Source organism: Olea europaea, chromosome 10 (genome assembly GCF_002742605.1).
Source record: "Olea europaea var. sylvestris chromosome 10, O_europaea_v1, whole genome shotgun sequence".
NCBI classification, from domain to species: Eukaryota; Viridiplantae; Streptophyta; class Magnoliopsida; order Lamiales; family Oleaceae; genus Olea; species Olea europaea.
The window spans coordinates 2,597,170-2,614,072 of record NC_036246.1 but is presented as its reverse complement, the minus strand read 5'-3'; the positions used below and the strand labels follow the sequence as shown (position 1 = coordinate 2,614,072).

Below are 16,903 nucleotides of genomic sequence, written 5' to 3'. Positions count from 1 at the left end.
AAATGGTGATTTTTGAAAAAATGTATTTTATAGTAATAATTTCTTGGTTCATTTATAATTGTGAAATGGGCACTTTATCTTGAAAGGTTGTAGATCCATAACTATTATTATTGTTACTGTTTGATGGTTATTATTTTGAATTTAATATTATTTTATTAGAGAACGAATGATTAAAAATAAGATTTATGCGTTTTTTAAACTTAGCTCATGTTTGGTATGGATTAAAATTTAGATTTTAATTTAAATTAAGTTAGTGTTTGATTGGTAGAGATTTTGATATTTGATTTTTTGATCGTTAGAGATAAAATGTGTCATTCTTATGAGAGAAAAATTCAAAAATGACGGTTGAAATAGTGAAATAAAAGTCAAAAAATTTATTTTAATTGACTTTTAAACTATACAAAAAAAAAAGTTCAATCACATATTTCTTGAAATCTACGACTTCTTAATTACATATTTCATTAATTTTTATCAATTTTACTAAAACTTGAGATTTCAACACCAAACATGGTCTTAAGTTGAATCGTTGACTTGTAATGTTGAAAATCAATTAAAATAAAAGTGCATTCCTGTAAAATTTAAAAATGAAACGTGGTATTAAGCCCTCGTTTGGTCCCCATTTCATTACATTCTATTTTTCTTTCTCATATTTTTAACCACACAATCTTCTATAAAATAATATTACACATAAATGAAAAACTTTTCCTTCTTTTTCAACCACTCATTTTTCAAAAAAACACAATTCCACCAATTTTCATTACCAATAAATGGGGGCTAAACGGGAGCTAAATATTCTCGATACTCTCGTACCAAGGCTAATCACCTCTCCATAATTACATCAATCAACCATTTACTGCGCATGGCACAAACATCGACCTTAATAGAGTACGCTTCGATTTTCATGAAAAAAAATACGATCGATCGAAGTGGGCAAGCAACGGGATGAAGTAGCAGCAGCTTTAGACGATATTGTACACGTGTAAGCAGTGCCGCCCCTGACTATAAGTGGAGTAGGTGATCGCCTAAGTGGGGCCCCAAATTTTAAAAAAAAAAATTATTTTACATATATTTTTACATATATAGGGTCCTATATTTGAAAGTAATCTAAAACTACCAAATTTTCAGGGTCGGCCTTGCATGCAAATAAGGATGGCAATTTGAACTGTCAAAATCGAAAATCGCGATTAATTGAATCGAACGGGACAAAAAAATCGAACCGATAGTGCAATGGTGCGGATATGGTATTTGATTTTAACGAATCGGTTCGGAACAGTACGGGTATGGTATTTACGTCGTCGCCCCGAATCGAACCGATTACCCATTAAATTTATTTTTTCATCTAAATAGTAATCCAATGCAAAAACATATATAAAAAAAAAAAAATCTAATTTTGCAAATTCTAGAGGACCTTTTTTCTTCCTTTGCAGTCACATATGGTGGTTATTAACTCACTCGTTCTTAAAACAACTCAATCAATAATTTCAATTTCAAAAAACTTATTATCGTATGGTAAATTTGATCATTTGATTAGTTTTATGCATCTGAATTAGTTTGAAATTAAGTATACATAGTTTTTGCTTTTCTTGATTTTGTCATTAGTAACCTAGACATCATTCTTGGTACCATAAATCGTCGCCTTCTTACAGATGTATCCTCTAGCGGCCATTTGTACAATTTTGATCTGGTAAATGATCAACAATGTGAATTGTCTGAAGTGCTCTAATATAATTCACTCGACTATCAGTTGATAACCATCACGTGTGACTTTTTTTCATAAATTGTTTTCTTCAATTTGTCAACTGGACCTATGAAAAATAATTTATTTTCATGGTTATAACGGTCCCGAATCGAACCGAAATCGACTTACATTGTTATAATGTGGTTATGGTATGGCAAAAAAATTGGTAGTTCGATGATAGTTTTGGCTGAACTGACTCAGAGCCGAACCATTGCCAACCCTATGTGTAAAGATCTTTTATCATTTGTTTGTCAATCATTCTACCACATTATTTTTTCTACAGTGCTCATCTTCAATCACACATTCTTTATTAAAATAATATTACACATAAATGAAAAAAAATTCTTCTTTTTTAGCTGCACATTTCAATATCAATTACTATTTCATAATATACTATTTCAAATTAAAGGGACACAAACAAGCCCTTAATATAACGTGGTTGAGGATTTGAAGTAGTTCCATGGAAGAAATAGTGGTAGGGTCTAGTCATATGACCGAATAGAATACAAGTGCACATTGCAAAGCTTCTTTTAAATAAAGGGGAGTGCATGGAGTTGTGACGCAAAAAGCTAACTATAGATACACTCCACTTGCTCATTTAGTTTAGGTTTCTTAGCTAAGAATAGGGGTATTAATTTGATTTGTCAGCTTGTGTTGCCAATGGCTTGGCTCGAAAAAAGTCCGAGTCGACACGGCTTGAGGCTCAGGGCGAGCCCCATTTTGGGGTGTCGAGCCAAGCTCGAGCCAGCCGTTTTCGGCCCGTGATGTGCTGACCTTTTTTAAAAAAAAAAGTTGTAGGGAATTGCTTACTACATTGTTGTCTTTTGCAGACAATTGTAACTGCCTGCAAGACAACATTTTTTATAAAAAAAAGGAAAAAGAGTGTGAACCAACTCGACTTGATGAGGCTTGAAGGCTCCGACTGAGCCTAGATTTTTTGGTTCGGCAAAAAAAAATCGTTTTTATTTGAGCCGAGCTGAACCTCAAGTTTCGGCTCGACTGGTTGACATCCCTATTTAATAACTTGCATTTGTGTGAATGAGAGCACGATATAGGGGATAAGCATTTGGCAAATTAGAAGTAGAGCGGATTGGACAAGAGGGGTAAAGAAAAACATGAGTGGAGGGACGAGAAAAAAGAGAGGAGACATTGCTTGTAAGTCTTAAATTCTTCTTGTGTTTGAACCATATGCTTCGAATAATTAACAAAAAAATTTCATAATTACTTATGATAAAATCCCATTAGGCTACGTGTGTGTATATATATATTTGTTAGATAATAGATAAAAGAGAAATCAAATTGCTTAATTGAATCAATTTAGAAAGTTGAGCTTTAGCTTAGGAAGAAATTAAGCATTGTTTGATCTAGTTAGAAATTAAAATTTTTAGTAAATTTTTATAGAAATTAATAAAATACATGGTTAAAAAATTGATAAAAATTATGAATTTCATGAATTTGTAGTCAAGATAAAATTTCTATGAAAATGAATTTCAAAAATTGGGTCGGGCTAAAGTTCGGCCACAATCATTTTCTGGTCAAAGTTTAGTAACCATTTGCGTTTTTCACCCTAATTCGAACAAACGGCCTACCCCAAAATAGGTTTAGACTTGGCCAATTTTGACGATGGGACAATTTTATATGTAAGATTTTAAATATTATACATTTCAAAATCAAGAAAACAAGTTCAAATTTCAAAAATTAGTTTTTATGGTTTAATTAATTACTTTATTAATTAAATATAATTAGGTCACAGATCTGCACAACTTGGTCACAAATTAACGATTTAGTTAGTCGCTTATTTTTTTTGTCACAAATAAAAAATTTTATGCCACAAATTATCTTACGATCACAATTCAAAAATTTTGTATGTCACAATTTGTTCATCGATTACAAATCAAATAATTAATTAATCATTGATTAATTTTTAGTTATAACTTAATTATTTATTAGTTACAACTTATTTCTTGATCACAAATAAAAAAATGAAAATTTCCATATTTACAAAATTTTCTCTCATAGAAGTCTGCCATAATAGAGAGAGTGTGTGGCATGTGTAATTAAAAAAAATGTCAAAAAAATCACCCACCCACGCCACTTGTGTTTTGTCTGTAATGTTCTGTAAGATTCTTTCTGTAAGTGCAACTTTGCCCCAAAAAAATTTATAGCTAACATATTATTTTTCGATAACGAATCAGAAATTTTATAGATTACAGATTATTCATTGATCAAAGAATAAAAACTTTTATTGGTCATAACTCATTTATTCATTGCAAGTTATTTGATTAATTGGTCATGATTAATTTTTCAATCACAACTTAATCAATGTGAGTTACAGTCACAATTTTTAGGTCACAAATTACAAATTAATCAATTATTATCACAATCAACCAAATAATTAGTTACAGACATCTAACCCCCTTTCTTCCAATCGACGACCATTGCCACGAACACCACAACCACCTTTACTATTATCATTACCACCACCATCACAATCTCGCAAAACAATACAAAACTATTGTTGTTTGCCACTGCAGTGACCACCAACGCCAACGCTACCACTGTCAACATCACGGCCAGCAACACTACCTCATATACTAAAAATCACAACCACTATTTCAATCACACAAATTTTATAGATTACAGATTATTCATTGATCAAAGAATAAAAACTTTTATTGGTCATAACTCATTTATTCATTGCAAGTTATTAGATTAATTGGTCACGATTAATTTTTCAATCACAACTTAATCAATTGTGAGTTACAGTCACAATTTTTAGGTCACAAATTACAAATTAATCAATTATTGTCACAATCAACCAAATAATTGGTCACAGACATCTAACCCCCTTTCTTCCGATCGACGACCATTGCCACGAACACCACGACCACCTTTACTATTATCATTACTGCCACCATCACACTCATCACAAAACAATACAAAACTGTTGCTGTTTGCCACTGCAGTGACCACCAACTCCAACGCTACCACCATCAACATCACGGCTAGCAACACTACCTCATATACTAAAAATCACAACCACTATCTCAATCACACCACATGCACCAAAAAAATCTCCAAATCCGATGCAATCGTCGCCACCACTTCATCACTACCACTGCCTTATGAACAATAACCACCACGACCTCTTCAATTTCACGACAGTCAGCAGTCCAATAGTGGTGTCGCAGTAGCACCTTTGTGTGCAGTGGCGATGGGCCTCAACCAATTGAAAATACGACCAAAGAAAAACACATATAGATACCAGTCACAGTCACAGCTCGCATCAGATTTCAACCATGACCTTCGGCGAGGCTGAACCAATAAAGGAGCAAGAGGTAAAAGGCTGAACTGGGAGAGATCTCTCTAGCAGCGCTCGTCGTCATCTCTCTAGCAGTGCTCGTTGCTACACACCAATTAAGCCACCAGTCGCTTGTCCGACGATGATGGGTTCTTGTTGTGTTGGTCGGAGCAGCTCTCTCGTCGACTGCTGAAGTCTGAATTGATGGAAGGAGAGAGGAAGAGGGAGGGGCAAGTCGGCAAATGTAGAGAGAGAGGAAAATGAAAATAAACTAGGATTGGATAAAATTTGTATTTTAATATTTAATATTTAAAATATCTTATTTTTGAACCGGGAAGCTTTTACTATGATTTTAGAGTAATTATCTTGAGAAGTAAGTGGGGATGTAGTTTCCACTTTGACGATTCTAGCTCAAATCGCAGAAAACTGGAGAGAACACCCACCCCCCGCGCCCACCCCGCGGGGTCATTGCCAACGTGACGAAACAAGAACCCTAATTCAAAACCGTCACCGCTCGGCTAATTTTCCCTCCATTCACAAACCCCCCAAAAATGTCTTCTCTGTACAGAGCATCGAAAGCTCTCAAATTATGCAGGGCAACACCGACTTCTTTTTCTAATAATAATTACACCAGCAGATTAAGTTCAACGTGCTATTTGGATTCTATTTTGGAGTGGACTCAAAGTGCATTTTTCGCCACGCATTCTAGCCATAATGCTAAGCCAACCATAGACTTGTGTCAGTACTCCTCTGATAAGATCCGGAACTTTTCCATTATTGCCCATGTTGATCATGGCAAGTCGACACTGGCCGACCGGCTTTTGGAGCTCACTGGAACCATCAGAAAAGGCCACGGACAACCCCAGTACCTCGACAAATTGCAGGTAAATGAATTCAAGTCTTGTTTATTAGGTTTTAATCTGGAATTGAATATGATATGTTGATCAAGTGTTTTACACGAGCATAATGGATATTTGGTTTCTGGGTTGATTTTATGTCAATTACTGATTCTCAATGATGCAGAGATATACCAACATTAGAAGATGTTGGAAATTATATTGGTGAAATAATACCGAATTTACGGGTACCGTATATGCATTTTAAATACCGAAATTGCACTTACCGTATATGCAATATACCATATATGCAGCATATCGTATATGCACAGATTGTATACCGAATTTGCACAAACTTTATTTTACGCATACAATAAGATTAAATACCGGGTTTTCTCATACCGGTTTATAATATTAGTTAATTACATAATAAACTAAATTATCATAAACCACGATATATTAATATAATCTAGAACTAAATTATATTAAGTTATGTAAAACACATTAATTTAATAAATCTAAACCGGAAAGCTGAAAATTAACAGAAATTTCAGAGAACAAAAAAAATTAATGACATGCTTATAATTTCATATAAACTTTTAATACGAGGCTTGTGTAAATACAGTGTCCTTAAAACAGATTCGCCCTCTCACCGTACGTGTTTGAGTTTTAATCTGAGCGTCTGTTTCTCAGGATACAACGGTATATGGTAGAATTTGAGCACCGCAGATACTACTCTGACGAACTGATTTAGTATCCGAACAATATCACCACAAGAACAAGAACTTACTGGACAATGAATGCGAAAAAGAAGAAACTGTGTATGCAGGAATGTAGGTGAGATTTTCAAGTGTGTTAGATTACTGGAGAATGAGCTTTTTTATAGGCATATTGCCCATTAACATTGTGACCATTGGAGTTACTGCCCATTAACACTATGACCATTGGGAGTCCATTGGAGTTTTTGTAATTTCAGAAACTCAAAAGTCATTGGAGAAAGCAAAAAATTGCAAAATGTGGGCTCTCCGAAAGGGTGAATTTTGCCTTGTTTGGTCCGACATTCGTGTGCGTAGGTCGCACCCGCACCCAAGTTTAAGGTCCGAAGGCTATTTCGGTCCGAGATTTGCACTCCCCTGCGCGCGCACATGGAGAGAGCTTCTATGCTACACATGATTACACCATTCCAAAGTGTAGGCATATATAAAGTGGTTCATGCTTTCTTCATAATGTCACTTTTCCCACATAAACCATCTTCCAATGGCCAATTTTGAGCTCCAATTTTTCATTCATCTGTTAATCAATTTTGGCAAGTAAATATATGGTTTCGATGCTCTCACGGAGGAGAATACAGATAAACTTTGATCTTCTAAATCGGACCAACGGGTCCCACTCAAACTTATGCCAAAAGTGACCCATTTACTCATTTTTCCAACAAATATCTGGTCAAAACCAATGCCAAAACTTTGATTATGCCATTCATAATTGAAATCATACATCCTTCCTGTTCTTATCTCGATTTTAGTTAAGCAACGATTTAGAATGTTAGACGAATGTGCAGGTGAATTTGAGAAATTATTTAAGGGTTTGATGAAAACGTAGAAATAAAGTATTAGCATTTTGTTCTTTTCTATTGGAAAAAGCGAAAATTGTGCATCTTTGGACAGACAAACCAGATACGGTTTGATGGGGGGTTTTTTCCCCATGCTCATTATATTGTTATTTATTATTATCCACAAGTCGGCTATCGATTTATTTATGGTGAAATGTTAGTTTTAAAAATAAACATGACATACTAGACTCCTATTGATGTAATTTGGATATATTTATGGTTGCGAAGTACTGGAACTCTATGTGTGTGCTTGTATTTAACACATTATTTCACACAACTACTACTACTACTTTATCAAGATCACATGTATTATCTTAGGTAGAGCGAGAGCGGGGAATAACTGTCAAGGCTCAGACAGCAACTATGTTTCATAAGCACAGCTTCCTTGGCACTGAAACAGAATTTTTAATGAACCTGATTGACACACCTGGGCATGTGGATTTCAGCTATGAAGTATCAAGGTCTTTGGCAGCTTGCCAGGGTGCCCTTCTTGTTGTTGATGCAGCTCAAGGCGTCCAGGCACAAACTGTTGCTAACTTTTATCTTGCTTTCGAGTCAAACCTCACAATAATTCCTGTTATAAACAAAATTGATCAGCCAACAGCTGATCCAGATCGTATTAAAGCGCAGCTGAAGTCTATGTTTGATCTTGATCCAAGCGAAGCTCTATTAACATCTGCCAAAACAGGTCAAGGTCTGGAGCAGGTCCTTCCCGCTGTAATAGAGAGAATACCTCCTCCTCCCGGGAAGAGTAATTCACTGTTACGTATGCTTTTGTTGGATTCATATTATGATGAATACAAAGGAGTTATCTGCCATGTAGCAGTTGTTGACGGTGCTCTTCAAAAGGGTGAAAAGATTTCATCTGCTGCAACTGGTCAATCCTATGAAGTTTTGGACGTCGGTATCATGCACCCTGAACTGATCCCTACTGGGGTGCTTCTAACAGGGCAAGTGGGATATATTGTCAGTGGCATGCGTTCAACTAAAGAGGCCCGTGTTGGTGATACTCTTTATCATACTCGAAGCACTGTAGAGCCCCTTCCAGGTAATCTCCCTCCAATGCTTATGATGTTGATTTTGTAATTTCAGGATCCTGATTTGCTTAACTTTTGATCCCCAATACTCATATACCAATATACATTGACCCGGACATGTAGCAAACATATAATGACCAATGTCTAATGTTTGGAACCTTGTCGTGGATTGCATCTCCACTCGAGAATCACAGAGAGAACTTTATCTGGAAAAAGAAGCAGAAGTATTTATTTAAATAATGTATTTGTATGGTAGAGGTATCTATATCAGTTCAAAAATTTGTATTTTACTGCTTCAAGGTTTTCGTCTCTGAACTGATTATTTTGATCAGTCCTAGCTAGGGGTGTAAACGAGCCGGGCCGAGCCGGCTCGCGAGCCTAAAGTTTCGGCTCGGGCTCGACCCGGTTAAAATAGCCGAGCTTTTTTGCTGGCTCGAGCCGGGAAAATAGGCTCGGCCTGAGCTTTTGCTCGGGCTTTTTACGGGCCGAGCCGGGCGGCTCGTTTTCTCCACTAATTTTTTTTTTTTTTTTAAATATTAGTCTTCTAATCTGCTGCCTTTTAAGGCTTCATTTGATATATATATATATTTTTAAATCTTGCGTCACGGGCCGGCTCGGGCAAAGCCCATGTCCCCAAAATGGGGCTCGGCCCGAGCCTAGGCTTGGGTCAACCGAGCCCCGAGCCGAGCCGGCTCGGGCTTTTTCGAGCCGGCGAGCCCGATTGCCATCCCTAGTCCTAGCCTTAGGCCATGCCCACAGGTTCATGTAGAATGATTCTAAATTAATACTAGAGAAAATGCTACTCAGACATTGCTGCAGTTTTGTAACAGACAAGACATGCCCTCTCAACTTTTATCTGCATGGTAGGAAAGGAAGAAATCTATATATTATTTAAATTTCACAAAATTATCTTTATTTACTGACCCAGAGGCCCAAGCATATCATTTGTATACTTTTTATGCAGTTTCCGATTTCGAATGAATTAAATTTAAGGATTTCTAATATTTAAGATCTAGCAAATCTTCTAATCTACCTAGCTTTTTCTTTAACTTGTTTCACTTCTTGATTTGAAAAGGTTTCAAGCCAGCCAAACATATGGTATTCTCTGGTCTATATCCAGCTGATGGATCTGATTTTGAAGCACTTAATCATGCCATTGAGAGACTCACTTGCAATGATGCGAGTGTCTCTGTTACCAAAGAGAGTAGTTCAGCACTTGGCTTGGGATTCAGGTGTGGATGTGCAGATCTCCTTTAAAGTTTAACATATCATCTCTCTGCCCTTTCAGTTCGGGCATGGTATTTTTAATCCTGACTATTTCTAGTTCCCAACAGGTGTGGTTTCTTAGGCTTACTCCACATGGATGTTTTTCATCAGCGGCTTGAGCAGGCAATATTCTCTCACTTATTGTAAATACTTTCTGCGTTATTTGAAGTGATGACATATGCCAATTTACTTGCAAGTTTTCGTGTGGAAGTTGTTATGAATATTGTTTTAGGAAAAAATGATGTCAATACACTATTCGTGTCAGATCTTCTAATCTCTTATAAATATTCTGATATGTCACATTCCCTGCAATACTACTGCAGCCTCCTGTATTATTGAAGAGAAATGTAATTAGTATATATCCTTTTGCCCTCGTTTGGCCTTTCATTTCATTTTTTCTCTCCTATTTTCAATTACACAATTTTCCATAAAATAATATTACACGTAAATAAAGATTTTTCCTTCTTTTTCAACTACTCATTTTTTTTTAAAAAAACTATTCTACTAATTTTCATTTCTACAAAATGGGGGCCAAACGAGGGTTAAATGACATGTTATAAAACTAAAGAACAAAGAGAGAAATATAAGAAAATAAATAGAAAAAGTAAGATTTACTCTTTTCCAGAGACATTGTAAAAATCTAACTTCCTTTCATATTTTTAATTAGCTCTATCATGGAAATTGTTGGTTTGTTTATGTTCTTAAGTTTTTGTTTCATTTTCGCTTGTCTAAAATAACAAAATCGTAGCACTTTCTTTAACTTTTTAGTTCGATCAAAGTTTTTTTTTTTTTTTTTTTTTTTTTTGATAAAGTCACGTTTGGTATCGATTGAAATTTAAGTTTTAATCTAAATCAAAGTTAATAATTAATTTTAATAACATATTTCATGGATTCCTTAACTTCTAAAATTTTATCAAAATTTACTAAAAATCGGACTTTAATTCCCACCAAACACAGACAAAATCACAATAAATTTGAATTTTCTCTCTTTTTTATTGCTCTATCGTATTTTCTCCCTCAAACCTCTTACCAATAACCTTAATAAAGACATGGGGCAAATGTGTTCACACTTGTTAACCCGCCTAAACTCTCCTTCCAGCAAGAATTTTACCTTGTCACACTAGCAAATTATTTTTAAAATGTTACGGGCTCCTGGAATATTTAGTCAATACCATAATTTGGTACGTTGACTGAATTGTAATAAATCCAAAACAGAAATACTATACAATAACTACTGGAAAAAATATGATATGATAAAAAAGTTGTAAGCATCTGTCACCTCAATGTCACGCATTGTCGTTTTTTGAGTAACAGGAACACGGAGCTCATGTGATTTCCACTGTTCCTACTGTGCCATATATTTTTGAGTATGCAGATGGGAGGTATGGGGACCATTATGACTGAATTTAGATATTTCTTTCTATATGTTTTATCAAATGATAGTTTTATCCATGTTTAATAGCAAAAAGCATATTCACAATCCTGCTACATTGCCGTCAAATCCTAAACAGCGTGTGACAGCTTGTTGGGAGCCTACCGTAACAGCAACAATTATAATTCCTAGTGAGTAAGCTCTCAAGCTCTATGTGGTGCTGAAATTTTTCTGTATCTTTAATGCATTGGGTTGTCCTTAAGGTGCTAGCCGATGAACTTAGAAGCATTAACTATGTTTAGTTCCATCACTTTTACTTGAAGGTATGTGGGCTCTGTTATAACTCTTTGCTCTGAACGGCGAGGGGAGCAGTTGGAACACTCGTTTATTGACAGGTGATTATTCCTAGGATGATGAATGTAATCTAGCGTGTTCCTATTTTTATGGTTTGGTTCTTGAATGAACTATACGGTACAAACTTCAACTGTCGGTGCTCATATATCCAAGTTCTTTATCACCCTATGTTTAGAGCATTCTTAAGAGGATGTTTGATTTCTATTTTTCTTAAAATACATTTTTCTCTTCTTATTATTCATTAAAATAATATTACACATAAATAAAAAAAATTTCCTTCTTTTTTAATTACATATTCTCCATCAATCTACTATTTCAAAATACATTCTTAAAAAAAAATGTGGCTCAAACACACCCTAAATGTCTTTCCCTCTAGTGCAGCAGCAATTTTCCTTTTAAAGCCTTTTCTTGAATTTTAACGCAAATCGAATATTGAGATTATATAAATATGTTCTAAAGGTTGGTTTTTAGCCAACCAGAAAGGGAGCCATTGAAGATTCTGGATTTAACAGGGGTTGATATAACATGAACCTGCTTTAAAATTTAAACTTCAAATGGAAACAGAGTTCCAGCTACCAGTTTTAGGATAAAGCTGGTTAAAACTTCGAAGCCAAGCAAACTCAAACATTATTAGTCTTTTAAATCTGTGTTATTTGCTCCAAGAAAGTAGATGTCGCTATTACTCCAAGAGAAAACAATCTTTAGCAGATTTTATGTCCAATGACAATGTCTGTTAATTCATTTTCTATTCGAAACATTCTGGTAACAAAATTGCTCAAAGTATTCAATAAAAGTTCTCAGTTGCGTATTCAAAAAATAGGAAAGTGGATTGCTGAAAGTTGGAATGAGTTTGTTCGTAATTTAACTTATATTATGTGTTTCACTCGAAAACTGGGATGGAAGTTAATTTTAGATAAATTTTATTTTCCGTTTCTGGTCATTTTAATCACCTATTATTCTTTTTCTCCCATCTGAGGTTCACCGAATGTAAGGATAATATGCTGTGTATATCTTGTGTGCAGTCAAAGGGCTTTCATGAAGTATCGATTACCTTTGAGGGAAATCGTTGTTGACTTTTACAATGAATTAAAGAGTATAACTTCGGGATATGCATCATTCGATTACGAGGATGCAGAGTAAGTGTTGGTTCTCTTCTTCTCCCTCTTTACTTCATCCACTCACACATATTAGCACTGGTGGGCTGAGTTATTCTTGAATTGAAACATGTAAATGAGGGGTGTGATTCCAAATAATGGGTTTCCCTGACAGCTATCAGGACTCCGACTTGGTGAAACTCGATATCCTCTTAAATGGACAACCAGTGGATGCAATGGCAACTATTGTTCATAGATTGAAGGCGCAGCGTGTTGGCCGTGAACTTGTGGAGAAGCTGAAGAAATACATAGACAGGTCTATTAATTCAATATAGTTTAATTAATTTCAATTTCGATTTTTGTTGTAGACAGAATCTTAATGCAATATTGAACAGGCAAATGTTTGAGATAACCATACAAGCTGCTATTGGATCAAAGGTCATTGCAAGGGAAACGTAAGTTGTATAACTTGTTCACAGCAAGACTGGTCTTTAATCATAATCAATTTAGGTCTCTGCATTCTTATAAATTTTATGAATGTTTGTTCTATTCATTTTTCAGCAGTGATCTACAACTTTTTAACTCGTGTTATGTCACTCAAGTTAAAGAAAAACACGTTATCAAATGTTCAAGTCTTTTTTATAAGTGATTTTATCATGAACATAGAATCTAAAATTCTGAGAGACTCCCGTCTCAGTAGTTTTTTTCACTTTACATATTTCAGGCTTTGTCAAATATGTTTTCTATTCAAAATAAATGTCTTTTCCCCCCTCAATTTTGTCTTCTGCCCTTTGGGTTGTGTAGGGTTTGGCATACTAAGAAATTAACTTTTTCAATTAGTTTGTATTGTTTGCTTTATTTATTTCTGTTTTCAGATGCCTTCATAAATGCCTGCTTCCATGGGTGTGTAGACATACTTCTTCAATTTGTTTCAGTTTATTTTTCTATTTTTCAGGGTTTCGGCTATGAGGAAAAATGTACTTGCAAAATGTTACGGTGGTGATGTAACTAGGAAAAGGAAGTTGTTGGAAAAGCAGAAAGAAGGAAAGAAGCGCATGAAGCGAATTGGCTCTGTTGATATACCCCAAGAGGCTTTTCATGAGCTGCTAAAGGTTTCATGAAGAAAAGAGGATGTAATAGGGCCTGAAGTACATGTATCCAATTACTTCGTTATTAACTCAAAATGATTCCTCTCAATAGGTATTGAGTGCCAATAGAAGGCATCCCAGTTTTTGATTTGCCAGGAAAAGTTGATTTAGTATAAATGTAAAATAATATATATATATTTTTTTCTCCTGAACTATTACTATAACTTCCTCAGCAAATAATTTATATGTTTGCTGACACCGGGGAAATGTTGGACAGTGGGTGTAATGTCTCTGTATGATTTTCTGTAAATGACACTCAAAGATTTATTTATATGATGAAGCATGGTAATTTTCATTTTGAGTGATTATCATCTATCATGATCTGGCTTGGCAACAAAATGACATGGTTGATATTGATGTTCAAATGCAGGAACTGTTATAGAATTGATGGTATGATAATTTCTGACATTGCTATATGTTTGTTGTAAACTTTGTATCTTTGGTTTTCATGATTTTTGCCAGCGTACTCTTTCCATGTGTATAAATAACTTCGTTAATATTTCTTATTCATATCAAAGTCGTGGAAATTACAAGAAAGACTTTTTTGTACAATGTCCTTTAGAAAGAGAACCAAAAGGGCTAATAAAAAATTTCATTAACATGCCAGGATGAAGGACTGAAGGTCCTAAAGACCCATCAATCAGTTTGATCTTAATTTTCCACAGGAACTCTGCAGAATAGAAAAGCCAATGGAGATTTTCGCACCTGCAGGCTTCCAGTTTTCCAATTCAAAGATGCTGACTTGCCCAAATAGCTGGATGCACATCCTTTATCATCTGAAGTAAGTGGATTTGACGTTTGTGGCCTGTATATGCTCAAGCTACTTCTAGCCAATATTTTTGCCTTTATCATTATTCACTTGTGTTGCATTTCCATTAGCTACCATTGATGAAATAGCGGTAGTTATTACTGATTGTAAACTCGGGTCTGACTTAATTACCTTAGTTAAGGTTTCTGTTAGAGCCTCTTGTTGGTTTAACTTTTTTGGATATGATTGAGATGATTGTTCTTGTGATGGTCTTCTAAAGTGTGCGGAACTAAGATGGTTACTATTATAAGGATATATACCATAATTAAGGCTTCCATTGCCCCAAACTGTTGGTATCATGTAGGATTCTGAAGAAGAAAAACTCAAACTTGTTGAAGGAACTCTTGGAATTGATTTAAAACTTGATGAAAACATGCTGAAGCCACTTGATGCAGTGGTGGGTGGATTAGTGGTGAGGTCTAAAGTGATTGTAGGAAATGGAGTTGAAGAGGAGTTGGGCAAACAGAATGCCCGTGCTCGGGAAATATCAGAGAGATTGGGATTTGGTCCTCTAAGACTGTAAGTTGGGTCAACGTTGGCTGGTGATGATACAAGCCCTGGTTGAGAATTTGATGATCCAGAGAGAAGCATTGAAGCAGCTGCCGAGGTGGTGGAAGCCATGGCAGTGGCAGAAGGTGGTAGTGGGTGGTTATGAGTTCCTTCATATGTTGTGATCAAGATTGATGTGTCTTCTGAACATCGTTGCACCTGAAAACAACAGAAGAATCAGATTGAATAATAAAGCCAAATCAAAATTCAAGAATAAATATTTAATTTAAAGAGAAAATTCTTTATCTATATTCTTATTTCCTTCATATTTTTTTTAAAAAAAAAAAAAAAAAAAAAGAAAAAAAGAAAAAAGAAGGAACTTTTCACAGTTATGTTTCCCTTCTACTCAATGAAATCTAGGATCCAATTGAAACCTAAGAACGTCCACATATTCCTAAATAAACAATAATAATCTATCTGTCCAATCATGTGATCCATAGAAATAAGAAAATAAGTGGAAATAATAGCATCAAATCATATGCAAGTCATATGTTAATTTGACATTGACAGTTGAATGTGGAATATTACTTGTTTTCTGACTGGGCATGATGGGGAAACTGTACACCGATAGTATGCCCTTGGACATGGATTGCCCTTTGAAATTTTCTGTCCATATTTACGCCATTGGCATCCATCATTCATCTGCAGGAAAACTCTATAATATTATTCATCTGATGCATATGATTATTAGAAAAAGAGATAGCCCATAAATAGAAATGAGAAAATCAATGACGACGCAGTTTTACTCACTGTTGTGGTCTCACATCTTGCTCTTACAGAAACTCTAGCTCTCTTTACATTGGTTTGAGAAAGTTCATCTTCTTCACTTCTCAGTGTCTTAAGCTCCATGGATCCTGCTTTTGACCCCGTAAAATTGTAGTCTGATTCATTTTCTTCTCTGCTGCTAGTATTTTTCTCTTCCTTTTTAGACTGATCTCTTAAACTCATTCCAAGTCGAAGAGATATGAGTTCAGTGTCTTCTTCAATGGTGGGATCAATTGGATTGTTGTCTTTGTCGGTTTCTCGAAGAATATCAAAGAATCGCATTTGTAGAGTTCTGTAATCCTTATCTATTTGTTGTAGCAGCATCTTTAGTCTTGCATTTTCCTCTCTCACTCCTGTCATTTTGGCTTTGGTTGATTCAACTTCATCTTTCTGTCAACCATCAGTAAATCTTCAGTACAAATTAAAGAGATCCACGCCGACAAAAAAATAAATAAATAAATAAATAAAATGAGCTTTTATTTGTCTCAATAAGTTTGGAGCAGGTGTCAGTTATATGGATTTTTTTTATTCATATTTAGCCCTTGTTTGGGCTCCATTTTTTTAGTAAATGTATTTTTCTCTCTTATTTTCAACCACACATTCTCCAATAAAATAATATTACACAAATCAAAAAAATTTCCTTATTTTTTAACCACACATTCTCCAAAAAATCACTATTCCAAAATACATTTTTCCTCACATTCGCTTTAAAATGGAGCCTAAATAGGGGCATAGTCATTTTATTATTTTGCTCTTACATGGTTGTGTCCGCATGGACAAACAGATATATTGAGTTATTTTCTTGTCTACAAGAAGATCTAAGACAACCGGATACTTTGCAACAATTACATGTCAATTGTCCTGCTATTTCCAGTTTACTCTTTCCTCTTCTGACATGTTCTACGAAGTTCACATCAGTTTATAGATGGAAGACTCTTTTTGTTCTTCACAAAACATCTTCCGATTGCCTAAGTAGTCATTTTCCTTGGTGTCACCCTCACTTGTTGGCTTACATCCTCATATTTT

The 16,903-nt window shown here is 35.0% G+C and overlaps 2 protein-coding genes across 2 annotated transcripts; one reads left to right on the top strand and one right to left on the bottom strand.

Annotated features, from left to right (window-relative positions):
• Window positions 1-4,671: 4,671 nt before the first annotated feature.
• LOC111400871 (translation factor GUF1 homolog, mitochondrial) lies at window positions 4,672-14,050 on the top strand. Its single transcript, XM_023028314.1, has 11 exons — window positions 4,672-5,923; window positions 7,803-8,532; window positions 9,597-9,753; window positions 9,856-9,910; window positions 11,102-11,169; window positions 11,250-11,354; window positions 11,483-11,554; window positions 12,536-12,649; window positions 12,783-12,923; window positions 13,003-13,062; window positions 13,563-14,050. The coding sequence occupies exons 1-11, from the start codon at window positions 5,591-5,593 to the stop codon at window positions 13,726-13,728; spliced, it is 2,001 nt and encodes a 666-aa protein (XP_022884082.1). The 5' UTR covers window positions 4,672-5,590; the 3' UTR covers window positions 13,729-14,050.
• Window positions 14,051-14,232: 182 nt separating this feature from the next.
• On the bottom strand, window positions 14,233-16,263 carry LOC111400872 (probable WRKY transcription factor 72). Its single transcript, XM_023028315.1, has 3 exons — window positions 15,863-16,263; window positions 15,641-15,754; window positions 14,233-15,271 (listed from the first exon to the last, which is right to left on the bottom strand). The coding sequence occupies exons 1-3, from the start codon at window positions 16,235-16,237 to the stop codon at window positions 14,582-14,584; spliced, it is 1,179 nt and encodes a 392-aa protein (XP_022884083.1). The 5' UTR covers window positions 16,238-16,263; the 3' UTR covers window positions 14,233-14,581.
• Window positions 16,264-16,903: the final 640 nt, after the last annotated feature.